Raw genomic sequence first — 15825 nt, 5'->3', positions numbered from 1 at the left:
GAAGAAAGAATAAATGTAATGAATGTTTTCAGAAAGGGAACTCTCTCCAGGCCACAAACATGGAGTAATTAAACAAGGTGGCCAATAGAACCCACAAGATATGGAGCTATGTAACAGCCAGGTAACTATACTGAAAGAATAGGAACTGAGTTGTTACCTAGAGCCCATAAATTCTCATGGATTTATTCCGGAAAACTAGACTTGGACTCAAGTTATATAAGGAAGCAGCAGATAATTATCGTCAATGGTCAATGCAACAATCAAGAACAACTGATATGACAATTTATAACTTAAGGATGGGAAACAACAAGTCATAATTGACTCTGAGGTCCAGAAAATAACAGACATCTTAACCAAGGGGCTTCTTGGCACAAATGAACAACAACTACAGACACTGAAGGAACATGTTAAGAATTCTGTAACTGAAGAATTTTCTTTTCACTTTCTCTATACAGAAATGCAACAGATTTCTGTATATTCATTTTGTGTGCTGCTACATTTCTGGATTCATTTATAAATTCTAATAGTTTTCAGGAGGACACTTTAGGATTTTCTACATAAAGTATCATATCATCTTCAAATACTGACAGTTTATCTTTTTCCTTCCAACTTGGTTGCCTTTTATTTTTCGTGTCAAACTGATGTGCCTAAGACTTCCAAAACTATGTTAAATAAAAGTGGTAAAAATGGACCTCCTTTCCTTGTTCCTGAATTAAGAGGAAAAGCTTTCAGCTTTCACCACTGGTTATGAGGTTGGCTGTGGGTTTGTCATAAATGATCTTTATTATGTTGAGATATGCTCCCTCTATACCCAATTAGATGGAAGTTTTTTTTTTTTTTTATCATGAATGGATGTTAAGTTGTGTCAAAGGATTTTGTTGCATCTGTTGAGATGATCATGTGATATTTATTTTTTCTATTGTTAATGTGGTGCATCACATTGATTTGTGAATGCTGAATCATATTTGTGACTTTGGAACTTGATCATGGTGTATGATCTTTTCAATACATTGCTGCATTCAGTTTGTTGATACTGTGTTCAGGATTTTTGCATCTATAATCATCAAAAATTTTGGCCTGTATTTTTTTCTTGTAGTGTACTTGTTTAATTGTGGGTAATTTGGCCTGATAAAAGTAATCTGGAGTGTTCCATCCTCTTCAATTTTTGAGATAGTTTGAGAAGGATAGGTATTAATTCTTCGTGTTTGGTAGGATTACTCTGTGAAGCCATCCAGTTTTGGATTTTTACTGCTGGGAGTTCTTGTTTTGTTTTGGTTTTGTTTTAATTATGTACTAAATTTTACTGCTAATGATCAGTCTATTCAAGTTATCTATTTCTTCTTGATTCAGTCATGGGAGGTTGTATGTTTGTAGAAATTAGTCCATTTCTTCTAAGTTGTTAAATTTGTTGGCATGTAACTGTTCATAGTCTTGTGATTTTTTTTTTTTTGTATCTCTGTGGTATTGGTTGTTATATCTCCTCTTTAATTTCTTATTTTGATTATTTGGGTTATCTCTCTTTTCTTCCTGGTGAGCCTGAATAAAGGTTAATTGATTTTGTTCATCTTTTCAAAGAACAAGCTCTTGATTTCACTAATCTTTTCTATTATTTTGTAATCTGTATTTTATTCTTTTCTTTTCTGACCTTTATTACTTCCTTTCCTTTGCTGACTTTTGGCTTTGTTTGTTCTTTTCATATATTTTAGGTGATAGTTTATTTGAGAATTTTCTTATTTCTTGAGGAAGGCCTGTATTGCCTGAACTTCCTTCTTAGAAGTGCTCTTTCTGCAGCCCATAGACGTTTTCATGTATAATTTTTTCAAATACATTTTTGATCCACCTTTACCTCTCTTCTTCTAGAATCCTTATAATATGAATATTGGAATGTTTAATGTTATCCAAGATATCTCTTAAATTGCTTTCATTTTAAAAAAATTTACTTTCCTTCCTGCTGATACAACATGGTGATTTTCATTATTCATTTTTCCTGATCATGTTATGCATTCTGTTGTATCATTAGGGGGGTTATTCATCCCTTCTAGTGTTTTTTTGTCTCTACGAATTAATGTGAAATAGCTACTTATTGTGGTCTTGAAGGAATGTTCTTATGTGGGAATGTCTCTGTGCAGACTGTGTTTGCCCAGTGCTTTTGGTGGGAGGGCTGGATGTGATATGGATACTAATCGCATCTTCCCTCAGGGTATACTGCCAGCTATCTAATGATATGAGGTCCTTATGACTTTATTAGACAAAGATCTGAAAGTTCTTCCTACACATGCCATTTCTCAATTTTTTTTAGCTTTAACACATTTAATATGTCAAAGTGCCATATTTTGGAGTAGCATTTCCTAACATCTATGACTAACAAAAGCATCAAATTATAGTAACAAATTTTCTTATCATTCCTCTGGCACAAAAGAAGCCTAGGTACCCATAGCTTAAAATCCTGCTTGTCTTTCATGGTGTAAAAATTAGTCAGGATTGACCTGGAAAGTAGTAGTTATTTCTTCATTCTCATGGGTAATTACCAAAAGCACTTTATTAATGTTCTATCCTACTTTTTACGTAGTGCCAACTGAATGCTCCCATGGTGTGATCTGATGTGCTTTGAGACTTTAAAAAACAACAACAAAACTCAACAAAATAAAAGGAAAATAGTTAAAAGAGATAGGGAACCTCACTTTGAGCTGGCATGAAATGAGATGATTTAGTTTACAATTCTATTTTTATCCAAAATTGAACGCACTTTAAAAATGACCTTCTATGGAGTTCCCGTCGTGGTGCAGTGGTTAACGAATCCGACTAGGAACCATGAGGTTGCGGGTTCGGTCCCTGCCCTTGCTCAGTGGGTTAACGATCCGGCGTTGCCCTGAGCTGTGGTGTAGGTTGCAGACGCGGCTCGGATCCCGCGTTGCTGTGGCTCTGGCATAGGCCGGTGGCTATGGCTCCGATTCGACCCCTAGCCTGGGAACCTCCATATGCCGCGGGAGCAGCCCAAGAAATAGCAAAAAGACAAAAAAAAAATTAAAAAATAAATAAATAAAATAAATAAATAAATAAATAAATAAATAAAATGACCTTCTAAATAAAAGTAATCCAATACTTATTTGTCTGTAAAAGCATCAATGATGAAGGAATAGGACAAGACAATGGGAACAAGAGATCTTGGGTCATTGATGGGGTTGATAAATACAGAACATGTTTAGTATTTAAACTACTTATTTGAATGCTTAGGTAAAATTTGAGCCATGATACACCAACTAAAACCTCTTAATTCTAAATAAAACCCTTAAATATTTGTTCTTTATATCAACAAAGAACTCTTAATTAATCCCATTTAAATGTTTGAACAATATTTATACCTCTTTTATTGGGTCAGGCTTAAGAGATGCCAATGGAAAAAATACACGGTATGTATAAAAGCGATCAGCTTGAGGTAGATGGTATGTGTGCCTTTAGAAAGTCTGTAAAGGTTTAATTAAGTATTCCAAATAAAGACAAGTATACTACCAAATGATTACAATAAAATTTCAACAAGAAGCCTAATCTGTTTTGCTATAGAATTAAGAAAAATTTTAGAATAACACAATTATAAACTTGTGCATTTCTAGAAAATACTTTAAGCTTATGGATTGGTTTATGCCAGAGTCCAGCTCCAGCAGCAAGGGAGTGCACACCCTGTCAGGGATGGACGGTGTTGGCAGATGCACACGGAGACAGCCTCTTTGTCCCTTCTCTCAGGGTGCTGGACTGCTCAAATTTTATTGGCATAGGTGATTATTTATACAGTTTAGTTGTAGATTACATCACAGTTTCCAGATTTTACGGTACAATAGATATACATTATGTTCTAAAATTTTTTTTAACAAACCAAAATTAATAGGCACAAAACATCATGTTGTAAATGGATACAAAACATTATGAGGAAAAAACATCATGTGAAAATAAGGAGATTCAGCACAAAGCATCTTGTGGCTACTACCTATTATTATGTTAAGTTAATCATTAATAGCCAGAAAGGTCTAGACATAAGAATCTGACATTAACAAAGTTCATTTTTAGATTAAAACCTAGGGTAAAAACTTCAAAGTATTATGGCCAGGGGACAGAATAAGAAATTATTTTTATTTCTAAATCAACCATTTTATTAAAACTTAAAAGCTTCCCAGGAAATTAAAAAGAAGATTTATTATTATTATGTTTTTTACCATGAATAATGTATACCTAAACTATTTTTGACCTATTGTGTACTCTAAAATACCTAACTCTAAGACCTATTGTTACTTATAACAAACTAATGAATATAATTTTTTATTTTAACTAAATTAGATTTGAATGGGGGGAATTCTACCAGGGTGAAACTCTTATTGTTCTATTATTGTTCCAATTTATTGAGTCACAAATCAATATAGGAAAATAAAAATACAAACAAATAACAGGAAAGACTGAATTATCCAAGAAATAGTTTCCATTCTTGCACTGCTAAGCAGCCCCTTCATTTTGTTTTTGTTAGGTCAGCAGGTGAGCCTTATTGTCTTCTAGGGCCTTTCCTTGGAATTGTGCTGTACAGGCAGGCATTTCCTTGTTCAGGAACCTGCCCTCGGAATTGCACTGTTCAGACAGGTCTTTATCCCGATCAGGAGCTAGCCCTCGGAATTGTACCATTCAGGCAAACTCCCTTCCTCAGCTCCTTGTATCTTTTCAGCTCCCTGCAGGTTTACTAACAAAATTGCATTTTTTGCAAACGGGAAAGAATTATAAAACAAATCATTAAAGTACTATTTGAATAAGAAGTAAATTTAGAGAATAATCTTTGCTTATATATGTATTTATAATATATGTGTGTATATAGAGAGAATAAAATGTATAAATTTAATATATCTACTTCAGATATGTAAATAATCATTTAGATCTTTTTTTTACTTGCCTTGTCTACTACACCAGTTAATGCAGGGATTAGTACTTGACTAAATTCTGGTGACCTTCTGCTGTGACTAGATAGGCTGATGTAATTCCTATAAAAATTCTGGTTTTAACTCATTCCTATTGCCTTTGGCTTATTCTGACTGGGAATAGTTGCTAATCTAGACTTCCCCTTAGAGAACAATAAACATGAGAGATCTAAACCAAAAAGCATCTATATGTTTAAATTATATTTCAAAATATAATGTAGAAGATCATTTTCCAGAGAACTTGATGTTATCTTTGGGATATCTGTATGATATTATCCTTCTTGGAGTTAACTACATTAATTGTTTGTAGTGGATTAACAATGTTGCATGCAAGAATGTTAATTAATTGAATAAGTATTTTTTTACATTTTCTTCTATTCCAGTTGATTTATCTTTAGTGGATAAGGATGAAGATGCCATCTATTTCTTGGGAAATTCTCTTGGCCTTCAACCAAAAATGGTTAAAACATATCTGGAAGAAGAACTAGATAAGTGGGCCAAAATGTAAGTATTATTTCAAAAGCTATCTTTTAACATCTCATTCAAGAATTTTAAGAGTTTCCATCAAAATGCAGCAGAAATGAATCTGACTAGTATCCATGAGGATGTGGGTTCGATCCCTGGCCTCGCTTAGTGGGTTAAGTATCTGGCATTGCTGTGAGCTTTGGTGTAGGTCACAGACGTGGCTTAGATCCTGCTGTTGCTATGGCTGTGGCATAGGCCAGCAGCTGTAGCTCTGATTAGACCCCTAGACTGGGAGCTTCCATATGCCACGGGTGAGGACATAAAAAGCCAAAAAAAATTTTTTTTAAAATAAATCTAGGTTGTTTACTATTTGGAGAGATATATAATAGAATTTAGAATTTCAGGTCAGAGAGGAACTCAAAGGATCATGTTATTCAATACTGTCCTTTTATTGATGAAATAACTGAGGATCAATAAATAAGGTCATATGGCAAGCTAGCGGCAGAATCATTGATCGTTTAAAATATTTAAAAATTTAAGTTCTTTCCCTGAATTGACACATCTATATCATATGCCACTGTTTTATTTTTTAAATTACTGACGAGGGAATTAATATTTAGGATTAAATTTAGTGTTTTCATGATTAGTTCTTGGCCAAACTCTACCATGATAATTTTTATAAATAAAAAAAATAAAAATTGTTGGGTGGATGAGTACAATAGAAGGTACTTCCATCCCCAAACTGAAGATAATTATTGAGAAAATTCTCCATTTGGGCTTAGCAAGCACGTTCACTACAATCATGCAGGAATCTTAAATCAGGATTCATTTTTTCCTCCATCTTTTCTATTCTGCTTTTACTCTTCTGCTTATTAAATCCTTCACATTTTCTGACTACCTGAATGCCTGACCTCTTTAATATTAACTTTCTCAACCACTGATTACCCTTCTCTGAATGTCCACTGCATTAATAATCACTGATCTACAACAGTCGGTTTAGAGGTTTTGGCTTTCAGTAGTTTTATATCTGTAGCTATACTATTATAAATCCTTTAAGGAAAACAACCTAATCTTATGTACTTCTTATTCTTCCCCAGTATTTACTGATAAAGCTGAAACTAGAAATATATTTATATATCCACACAAGTATATAGATATATAGATAGTTTTTGGCCATGCCTGTAGCATGTGGAAATTCCTGGGCCAGGGATTGAACTCATGGCGCAGCAGCAACCCGAGCCACTGCAGGGACAACACCAGATCCTCAACCCACTGTGCCTCAAGAGAATTCATGGAAATATTTTAAACTATTTAAAATTTTGTATCATTTATAAGATTTACAATATTAAAATATATAAATATTTAAAAATATTTTTGATTCCTAGACTCTGAAAAATAGATATTAGAGGTACACTAAACCTAAAGGTTATTAGATAACATTGTAAAGTTCTTAATTTTACTGGTGAAGAATATAAGTTCACACTTCACTGCAAGAATAAAGATTTATATAAATTATTAGATCTGTTATAACCATCTGCATAACATTTATGTATGAATTGAAAAATATCACCACATTTGGAAGCATTTTTCACTAGCAGGTTTTAATATTTAAAAAATGAGCATCAGAGTTACAAACCCAACTGGTATCCATCAGGATGCATGTTCGATCTCTGGCCTCACTCAGTGGGTTAAAAATCTGGTGGCATAGGTTGCAGGCATGGCTCAGATCTGGTGTTGCCATAGCGGTGGCATAGGTATGAGTTGCAGTTCTAGCCTGGGAACTTCCATATGCCACAGATACAGCTATAAAAGGCAACAACAACAACAAAATGAACATCAAAGTTAATAAAAGCAGTTACTATTCATTTTTGTCCTTAATGTAAAAGAAAGCAGAGAATTTGATTGAATTTGAATTCTGGAGAGTGTTCTTGCCTCTTGGATACTCATTCAGCAAAACTGTGCATCTCTACCCTTTAGGCATTTTAGAAAGGATGCTGCTCTGATATCCTATTCATATTCTTATGAATATCCCACTTTATTAAAGGACTGGTTAATTATTTTCAAGACTTGTATTCCAGTTATATTCCAGTAAAGTGCCTCTCTTTTAAAACACTCTTCTATTGTTGTTACCTTTCAATTTTATATTTTACCTTGTGACAACAGAACATTACATAACCTTAACCCCTTCTACCTATTTTTCATCAGACAGACAATTCATAAAGGAGATGTCTTTTTTTTTTCTTTAGGGCCACACCCATCCTAAAAAGGAGGTTGCCAGGCTGGGGGTTGAGTCAGAGCTGTAGCTGCGGGCCTACACCACAGCCTCAGCAACATGGGATCCAAGCCACATCTGTGACCTACACCACAGCTCATGGCAATGCCAGATGCTTAACCCACTGAGAGAGACCAGGGATCAAACCTGCGTCCTCATGGATGCTAGTCAGATTTGATTCCATTGAGCCATGATGGAAACTCCAAAGATGCATTTTAATGCTTCTAAAAACTTAGGCATTTTAGATATATTTATTTAAAGAGAAAAATAGCCCACTGAATTACACATCAGCAACAAACTGCCTAGTTTGCAGACAATAACTTAGCTTACACAGCAATATGTGTACAGAAAAGGCACTTGTGAAGCACATGGCTCCATGTGTGTTCCTGCAGGCCCCACAACCTAGTTCAATTTAAGTGTTTCTTTCTTTAAAAAAAAAAAAAAAGGTATTGTAGAAGAGGAAGGACTTTCCCTCTACTCTACTAGGTCCATTTTCTGGGTCTATGAAATAAACTAATAATAGGCAGATTAATAGGATAAAATGCATTAAAATTTGTTATTTTTTAAATATTATAAGCATGAAGGCATCACAGGGGGCGAAAAGTGAATATCCAAAAAAGTAATGAGATTTGAGAGCTTATATGTCATCTCGATAGGAGATAGGAGGGGCAATATGGGCCACTTTGGGGCAAGTAAATGATTTTTAGGAAAGATGAATGGGCCTTTAGAAGAACAGATGGGAGATGTGATGGTTACAAAGTGTGTCTGGATGTGGTACTGACTTCCAGTATCCTCTCCTGTGACCAGTCAATTTTCTTTGGTTGATGAAACTCCTAAAGAGGGAATTTGTGACAACTGAGTTCTTTTTGGAGGATCTGTCTTCAGGCAGATAAGGGGAGTTCAGAGATATCCTCCCCATGCATTTTCTATTTTGCAAGTGCCTTCAGTTTATAATAACCCTTATGCCAAAGAGGCCAATTTTATTATTGCTTATTCTACTACCCTTCAGTGTGAATAAGAAAGAACATGGTATGACATGTTATAGAAATTTTTCTGACATCTCTGTTGGCTAATCATCAATTGGGTCACAGAAAAAAAAGAAAGTTGTGATGTCTTTAAGGAAGACTGTGAAGTCTTATTTATTCACTTATTTAGGGGAGATTTTAAAAGCAGGGCCACTTTTCATTTTGTAGGATGGTTAAAGCAGAGTCCTATTTCAAAGAGGATCCACATTTCTATTAACTTTCTAATTGGATTTTATATCCTGAAATCTAATTTCATGAGTAAATACAGCTCTGCAGACATCTCAGAGGACAGCCCACTCATGGCAATCATTGATGCCATGGTAGTGAGTTAACTCTTTATTCTCTTTTCTTTTACAGCATTTGTAAAAGAAGAGTGCAACTACAGTGCAACTATTTTAAGCAGTTTTGAATGAGAACCTAATCTCTTTTTCTCTCTTGTCTTTTTAGGGCCACACTGGAGGCATATGGAAATTCCTAGGCCTAGGGGTTGAATTAGACCCGTAGTTACCAGCCTATGCCACAGCCACAGCAGTGCCAGATCCGAGCCATGTATATGACCTACACAGCAGCTCATGGCAACGCTGGATCCTTTAACCCACTGAGCGAGGCCAGGGATCAAACTCACGTTCTCATGGATACTAGTCAGGTTCTTTACTGCTGAGCCACAACAGGAACTGGAACATAATCTTTTTCTAAACTCAAATACGTATGTTTATAATTGCACTGTGATCCACATCAACTCTTTCTAATGACAGGCCCCTTTACTTTGAGTTTATTTGGGTAACACTTTCTAAACACAATTTACTACCCCAGGCTAGTAGACTGAAAAAATGAAGACGGCGACTCTGTGTATGATATTTTAAAGGGAGGGAGATGCCAAGAGCACTGCAGGAAGAAACATATCCTTAAAGATTATTATCATGGTGTCTACCAGAGTGAGAAGTAGGTGGCATAATATTCTGAGATATAAATGCTCAGAGGCAGAACATAGAATTTTACTACCTAAATGTACTAAGATGTATCGTGCTATCAGTAAGGCCATGGAGCTGTATGTGATTAAAATAAAAAAGGATCCAAGTATCTGCCTTTAACTATTATTTAATGATAATGATTTTTATCTTCAGCATTTATATTGGAAGTCAAGAAAGAGGCAAGCTGCAGGCTATCTAACAATAATATGAATAACATGAACTAACAATTCCCCTCCCTCCTTAGTCTGTTTTTTCTCAGTCTTTTTCCTACATCTCGGTTTATATGGCAATTGAAATATTAGTTTAAAAGTCATGTTTTACACTACATGTTGATGAAGTAAGTTTTAACATTAGATTTGCATTGGCAAAGAAGAATCAGAAAGTGAGTACAAATATTTTTTACATACTATTCATTTTTCGCAGTGATCCTTTAAGGTCCATATTGTAATCCATTTACTGTTATGAAAGTGGAAAATCAGACCCTATAAGCTTCTAATAAATGTAGCCTCATAACCAGTTGTGACCTAGAACGGGTTCATCCCAGGTGATCTAAGCCTGTTGCTAAATATTCAGGATTTTTGTTGATACCATGAAATTGGTCACAGGGGTAGTCACACCAAAAAAATGACAAAGGCTGAAAAACAGGGCTTCTCTCTTCCAGTTCCCTCACTGCTCTGTAGGGGAGAAAAAATAATTTTCCCTCTATCCTTCTGAGTTTTTAGCTGAGACCTCCATAATAAAAGATGGATTATTGCAGAAGTTTATTAACATGAATGCCTCATGTATACATAGGAAATATCCAGAGAAAAACAAGTAACTCCCAGAGGTGGCTGAGAATTCAAGCGTAAATCCCAATTTAATAGGGAAAGAGGAGGGGAATTGGAGGCCTCTTATGGGATAGTGAAAGATTTCTATGAAAGATGCTTGAGTCTTTGAGGAATAGATAGGAGATATAGTTTGTGACAAAGTTTGTCTGGGAGTGGGACTGACTTCTAGTCTCTTCTGTGCTCAGAGTCTTCTGTTTCATCCCTGGTTGATGAAATGCCTGAAGAGGGCGTTTATGACCATTGAGTTCCTTTTGAAAGATCAGTCTTTAGGTAGAGAGGGAAGTTCAGAGAAAGCCACTCCTGCATTTTCTGTTTTTCAAGTTCTTTCAGCTCAAGATGGTCAATATATCACAATGATATATTTTAAGGTTTCATGTTCTGCTACCCTTCACCTCTGAGAGAGGTTCTACCATCTCACCACTGCCAGCTCACTGAATTTCAGAGTGTGTGTTTAAATACAATTCACACTACACACAGAGCACTATACATAGAGCATGCTCTTTCCTTTCTTCCAAGTTTATACAATCTTTGGATTCCAAAAGAATTAAGAACAATCTGATTCAGCGCTTTCTAAGATATAAGTTTGTAACAGCACACAAAGTCACTTCTTTCTTGATCCTTTGTTTTAATGTCTTCTACATTTTTTCAAACGTATTTGCCTCTCTCATTGATACTTGGGGTTTGAAGTTTTCTTATGTATTTTGTGTTTTTCTATTATGCCTACTATGGTCCTTACTAGAATAAAAAAAAAATGAGTTAGAATATGATAGATGAAATTGCTATAAAATATGTCAATATATAGCATTGGCTTTGATTACTGCCAAGTTTCACTATCTACACAAATGTCACCATGAGTTTAGTCACATTTTATACACTTCTATTTAATTTACAGGTTGTAATTATATTTTATTTTATTTTTGCTTTTTAGGGCCACTACTGTGGTGGCAGTTCCCAGGCTAGGGGTCGATTGAGAGCTGCAGCCACCAGCCTATGCCACAGCCACAGCAATGTGGGATCTGAGCTGTGTCTGTGACCTCATCACAGCTCATGGCAACGCTGTATCCTTAACCCACTGAGTGAGGCCAGGGATCAAATCTGTATCCTCATGGATACTAGTCGGGTTTGTAACCTGCTAAGCCACAACAGGAACTCCTCTAATTACATTTCAAATTTAATTAATAATCATTTTACTCTCTACCCTCAAATAATAGTGATATATTTTACACACAAACACACACATAGATATACACCACCACATAGATACACGTAAACTGATATTGTTTACATCCCTTTTCAATTTCAGGGGGGCTTACGGTCATGAAGTAGGGAAACGTCCTTGGATTATAGGAGATGAAGTTATTTTAGGACTTATGACTGACATTGTAGGTAAGTACAAAATGATTTTTTTCCAAAAGAATCATAAAAATATAATCATTTAGTTATACACATAGGTTATAAGGTAAAATTTTTTGAACATCACCCTTATTTTCTATTTTAATCCACAATACCAAAGAATAAGCATACCTTTAATTTAGACTTGATTGCTAATGTTGTTATTTTCTCATACATTCTAAGATTACTATTTTCTTACCAATGAAAAATATATGCTTTTATAGTTAAAGAAATATCATAAAATTCAACTTAAATGAATTTTCTGATTTCATTATATGGTAAAATAAACATTAACCTACATATGCTAAAGGTCTAAAATACCAATCATATTTTGTTTCATTTCAATTTAATCCGTGATAGCATTTTAGAAGTAAGCTGAGTTTTGTTGAAAACAATATAGGTGATGCTTTTAATTGGTCTATAATGTATTCTTTAAGGTGAATTCTATCTACTCTTAGTAGTATTCAAGTTAGTTTTAGATGGTAAAGGTATTAATGTTTTGAAAAAATTTATTTATTTAATAAGATTGATTATTCAGCATTGCCTAAAACCTCATATGAAATATAGGGTATTAAACAATACACACACACACACACACACACACACACACACAGACACACACGTGTGTGTGTGTGTGCATATATATATATATATATATATATATATATATATATACATATATACATATAACCAGAGAAGAATATGCTGCTGAGTCCCATAGTATATTACCTACATAGAGACACTTCTTTAAGATCAGGAAATGTAACAATTTTTCCTCAAATGTTCAAATAAACACAGAGAATTAGGCAAAGTGAGGTAAAAGCAGTATATTTCAAATAGTGAACCTCATAAAACTGGGAAGAACTAAGTGAAGTGTTAATAAGTATAACATTATCTCAATAAAAATTCAAGATAATGATTATAAAGATGCTCAATGAATCCAGGAGAATTGATGAAAATAGTGAGAAGTTAAGCAAAGAGTTATAAACCTTAAAGAAGAACCAAAGCTGAAGGATACACTAATTGAAATAAAAATACACAAGAAGCAATCAGCAGTAGATTAGATGACACAGAGGAATGCATCAGTGAAGTGGCAGACAGAGTAGTAGAAACCACTCAAGCTAAACAGGAAAAAAAAATTAAAATTGAGGGCACTTTAAGAAACCTCTGTGATAACATCAAGGATACTAACATTCATATTATAAGGGTCCCAGAAAAGAGAGAAAGGGGCAGAGAAGTTATTTGAAATGATAATAGCTTAAAAATTTCCTAACCTGGGAAAGGAAGCAGACCTCCAAGTCCAGGAATCACAGAGAATTCCAAATAAGAACAACCCAAAAAGGTCCACACCAAGGCAAACTATAATTAAAATTGAGAATAAATAAAGAGAAAGAGAAAAAATCGTAAAAGCAGCAAGGGAAAAAAAGCAAGCAATTACATGCAAAGGAACTCCCATGAAACAATCAACTGACTTTTCAGCAAAAATGTTGTAGGTCAGAAGGGAGTGGCATCATAAATTTCAAGTGATGAAAAGAAAAAAAAAAAAACCTACAATCAAGAATACTCTATTTGACAAATCTATCATTCAGATTTGAAGGAGAAAGAGTTTTAGAAATAAGCAAAATCTAAAAGAGTTCAGCAGCAGTAAACCTGCTTTACAAAAAAGGTTTAGGGACTTCTCTAAGTGGGTGGGAAAGAAGAGGCCAATACTAGAAACATAAACATTATGAAAGGAAAAAAATATTTTATGCTCCTATACACAGTCATTTGTTCTGTAACAATTCAGATTTTTGTTGTTATATTTGATTTACAATGTCGTGCCAATTTCTGCTGTATAGCAAAGCAACTCAGTCACAATCCACATTTTAAATAGTGCTTCCTGACAACATACCAGCTGACTCTTCTTTAATATGGGCAATAAGTATAGCAATTCACATTAAAGGTGGTGATATTATCAGACCACACTAGAAGGGTAAGCAGAGATCAGCTGGGGGTAGGGCGGATGTTGTCTACAGTAGATAATTTATAAGAGAATGAAAAAGGAGAGACTGGGAGAAAGAACACCTTTGCATTTGCAGAAGTCATTACTCTTTCTAAGTAGTGATCCTGTTGACTTTGCTGGTAACCACATGTGGGTAGAGGGGGAAGAAAGCATTTCTTATGTTAGATGTTTACTTGGGGAGTTGCCTTCAAGGAGAAGGAATTTTACAGCAGACACAGTGACTAAATCACCCACACCAATCAGGTGAAGCTTCCTCATCTTCAGCTACAATTCACACCCTCTGTACTGGTTGTAAGAAGGAAAGGAAACCTAGAGCTTTTACACTGTGTTTAGCAAGAAGAGATTCAGATGTAAAATTGTCAAAATAATCTAGGTTAAGTTAGCTGGCAAATGTACTACAAATCTCCATGAATTAAGGATCCAGCATTACCATGAGCTGTGGTGTAGGTTTCAGATGCGGCTCAGATCCCAGGTTGTTGTGGCTGTGGCATAGGCTGGCAGTTGCAGCTCCAATTCGACCCCTGGCCTAGGAACTTCCATATGTCACACATGCAGCCCTAAAAGGCAATAAATAAATAAATAAATAAATAAAATACTCCCCCAAAAGTATATCCTCAGTACATAACTTTGCATTTTACTCCTGCCTAAAGTGGCTGGATTTCCAGAAAGCCTCAACATGATAGAGAACCAAGATTAGCTCTAGGTGGCCCAGTATAGGCCACTGGACCACTCATTAAATTTTAGGTATTCAGTCAAATTAACCTTTAGAATTCTCTGTTGGATCAAAGTATCACTGGTAAAGGCAGAGAGGACATAGTCCAGTCCATAATATATACCCTGGTGAAAACAAGAGTTAAATAAATGTTTATTCACTTCTTCTCTAACTTAGCTCCCAGTATCCATGCAGAAGACTAGAAAAGTCTTCCCTGCAATATCTGGATAACCTAAAGGTTCTGACATTGGTTTTCACAGTACAGTGGCCCAACAGGGTCACTTTAAAACAAATCCAACCACATGCATAGTAGAGAACACACTCACGTTTAATACAGCTTGAACTACCAGAGTTTTAAGGAAAATATGATTTTAGTTTGTGAACCACATGAATGTATAACCTATTCAAAAATTAAAAAACAAACAAACAAAACCTCCATAGAAGAGTTGCAAGCAAAAGCAAGCTCTGTTTGCTATTAGTTATTATTGGGTAATCATTACACTATGCATTTTTTAAACACTATACACATTTATATCTGTTTATGCAGTTATATTATAGGATCAAAACATTGGCTTCTAGTTTAAGATAACAGAATAAGTAAAAAATGATAATGCTCCTTTCTTTTGCAAACACAGAGAAATTATAGAAAATATTTAGGAGTTCCCATTGTGGCTCAGCAGAAACGAATCTGACTAGCATCCAGAGGATGCAGGTTTGATCCCCGGCCTCGCTCAGGGGGTTAAGGATCCAGCATTGCTGTGAGCTGTGGTGTAGGTCACAGACATGACTCAGATCCCATGTTGCTCTGGCTGTGGTGTAGGCTAGCTGCTACAGCTCCTATTTGACCTGGGAATCTCCATATGCTGCGGGTGCAGCCCTAAAAAGAAAAAAAAAATTTAGATTAACAAACATGTAGATAGCAGCACTAAAATAATTAAATAGAAGTCTTTACTGACCAGAAATATAGTCATGACTGAGGAAAGAAGAAGCTGGAAGCAAATAATTGGGGGCAGTGCATGAAGCTAGGATGAGTGTGTAGGGCCTAAGTCCGGGAATCTCACAGGAAGTCCCAGGGAGAATCTATACAGCTCTGGATGCCTAGGGTTCAGACCCAAGACCAGAATTTTGTCAGCAATGGCAAGTAAAGGTGAGAATATAGCATCTCCTGCCAAAACAGTCAGGATCTTGTAACCACACAGGACTTGAT

The 15825-nt window shown here is 35.2% G+C and overlaps 1 protein-coding gene across 5 annotated transcripts in view; it reads left to right on the top strand.

The window, feature by feature from the left end:
- KYNU (kynureninase) overlaps positions 1-15825 on the top strand; it is a 125233-nt gene that overhangs the window by 26038 nt on the left and 83370 nt on the right. For all 5 annotated transcript variants that reach the window (XM_047772012.1, XM_047772010.1, XM_047772011.1 and 2 more), the window contains exons 3-4: positions 5336-5456; positions 11816-11898. In XM_047772012.1, the coding sequence (XP_047627968.1) occupies positions 5336-5456; positions 11816-11898 (204 nt within the window). The remainder of the gene's footprint in view (positions 1-5335; positions 5457-11815; positions 11899-15825) is intronic.

This window comes from Phacochoerus africanus, chromosome 3, assembly GCF_016906955.1.
Source record: "Phacochoerus africanus isolate WHEZ1 chromosome 3, ROS_Pafr_v1, whole genome shotgun sequence".
Classification (NCBI taxonomy): Eukaryota; Metazoa; Chordata; class Mammalia; order Artiodactyla; family Suidae; genus Phacochoerus; species Phacochoerus africanus.
The sequence above is the reverse complement of the archived record's forward strand: the minus strand, read 5'-3'. Positions and strand labels throughout refer to the sequence as shown.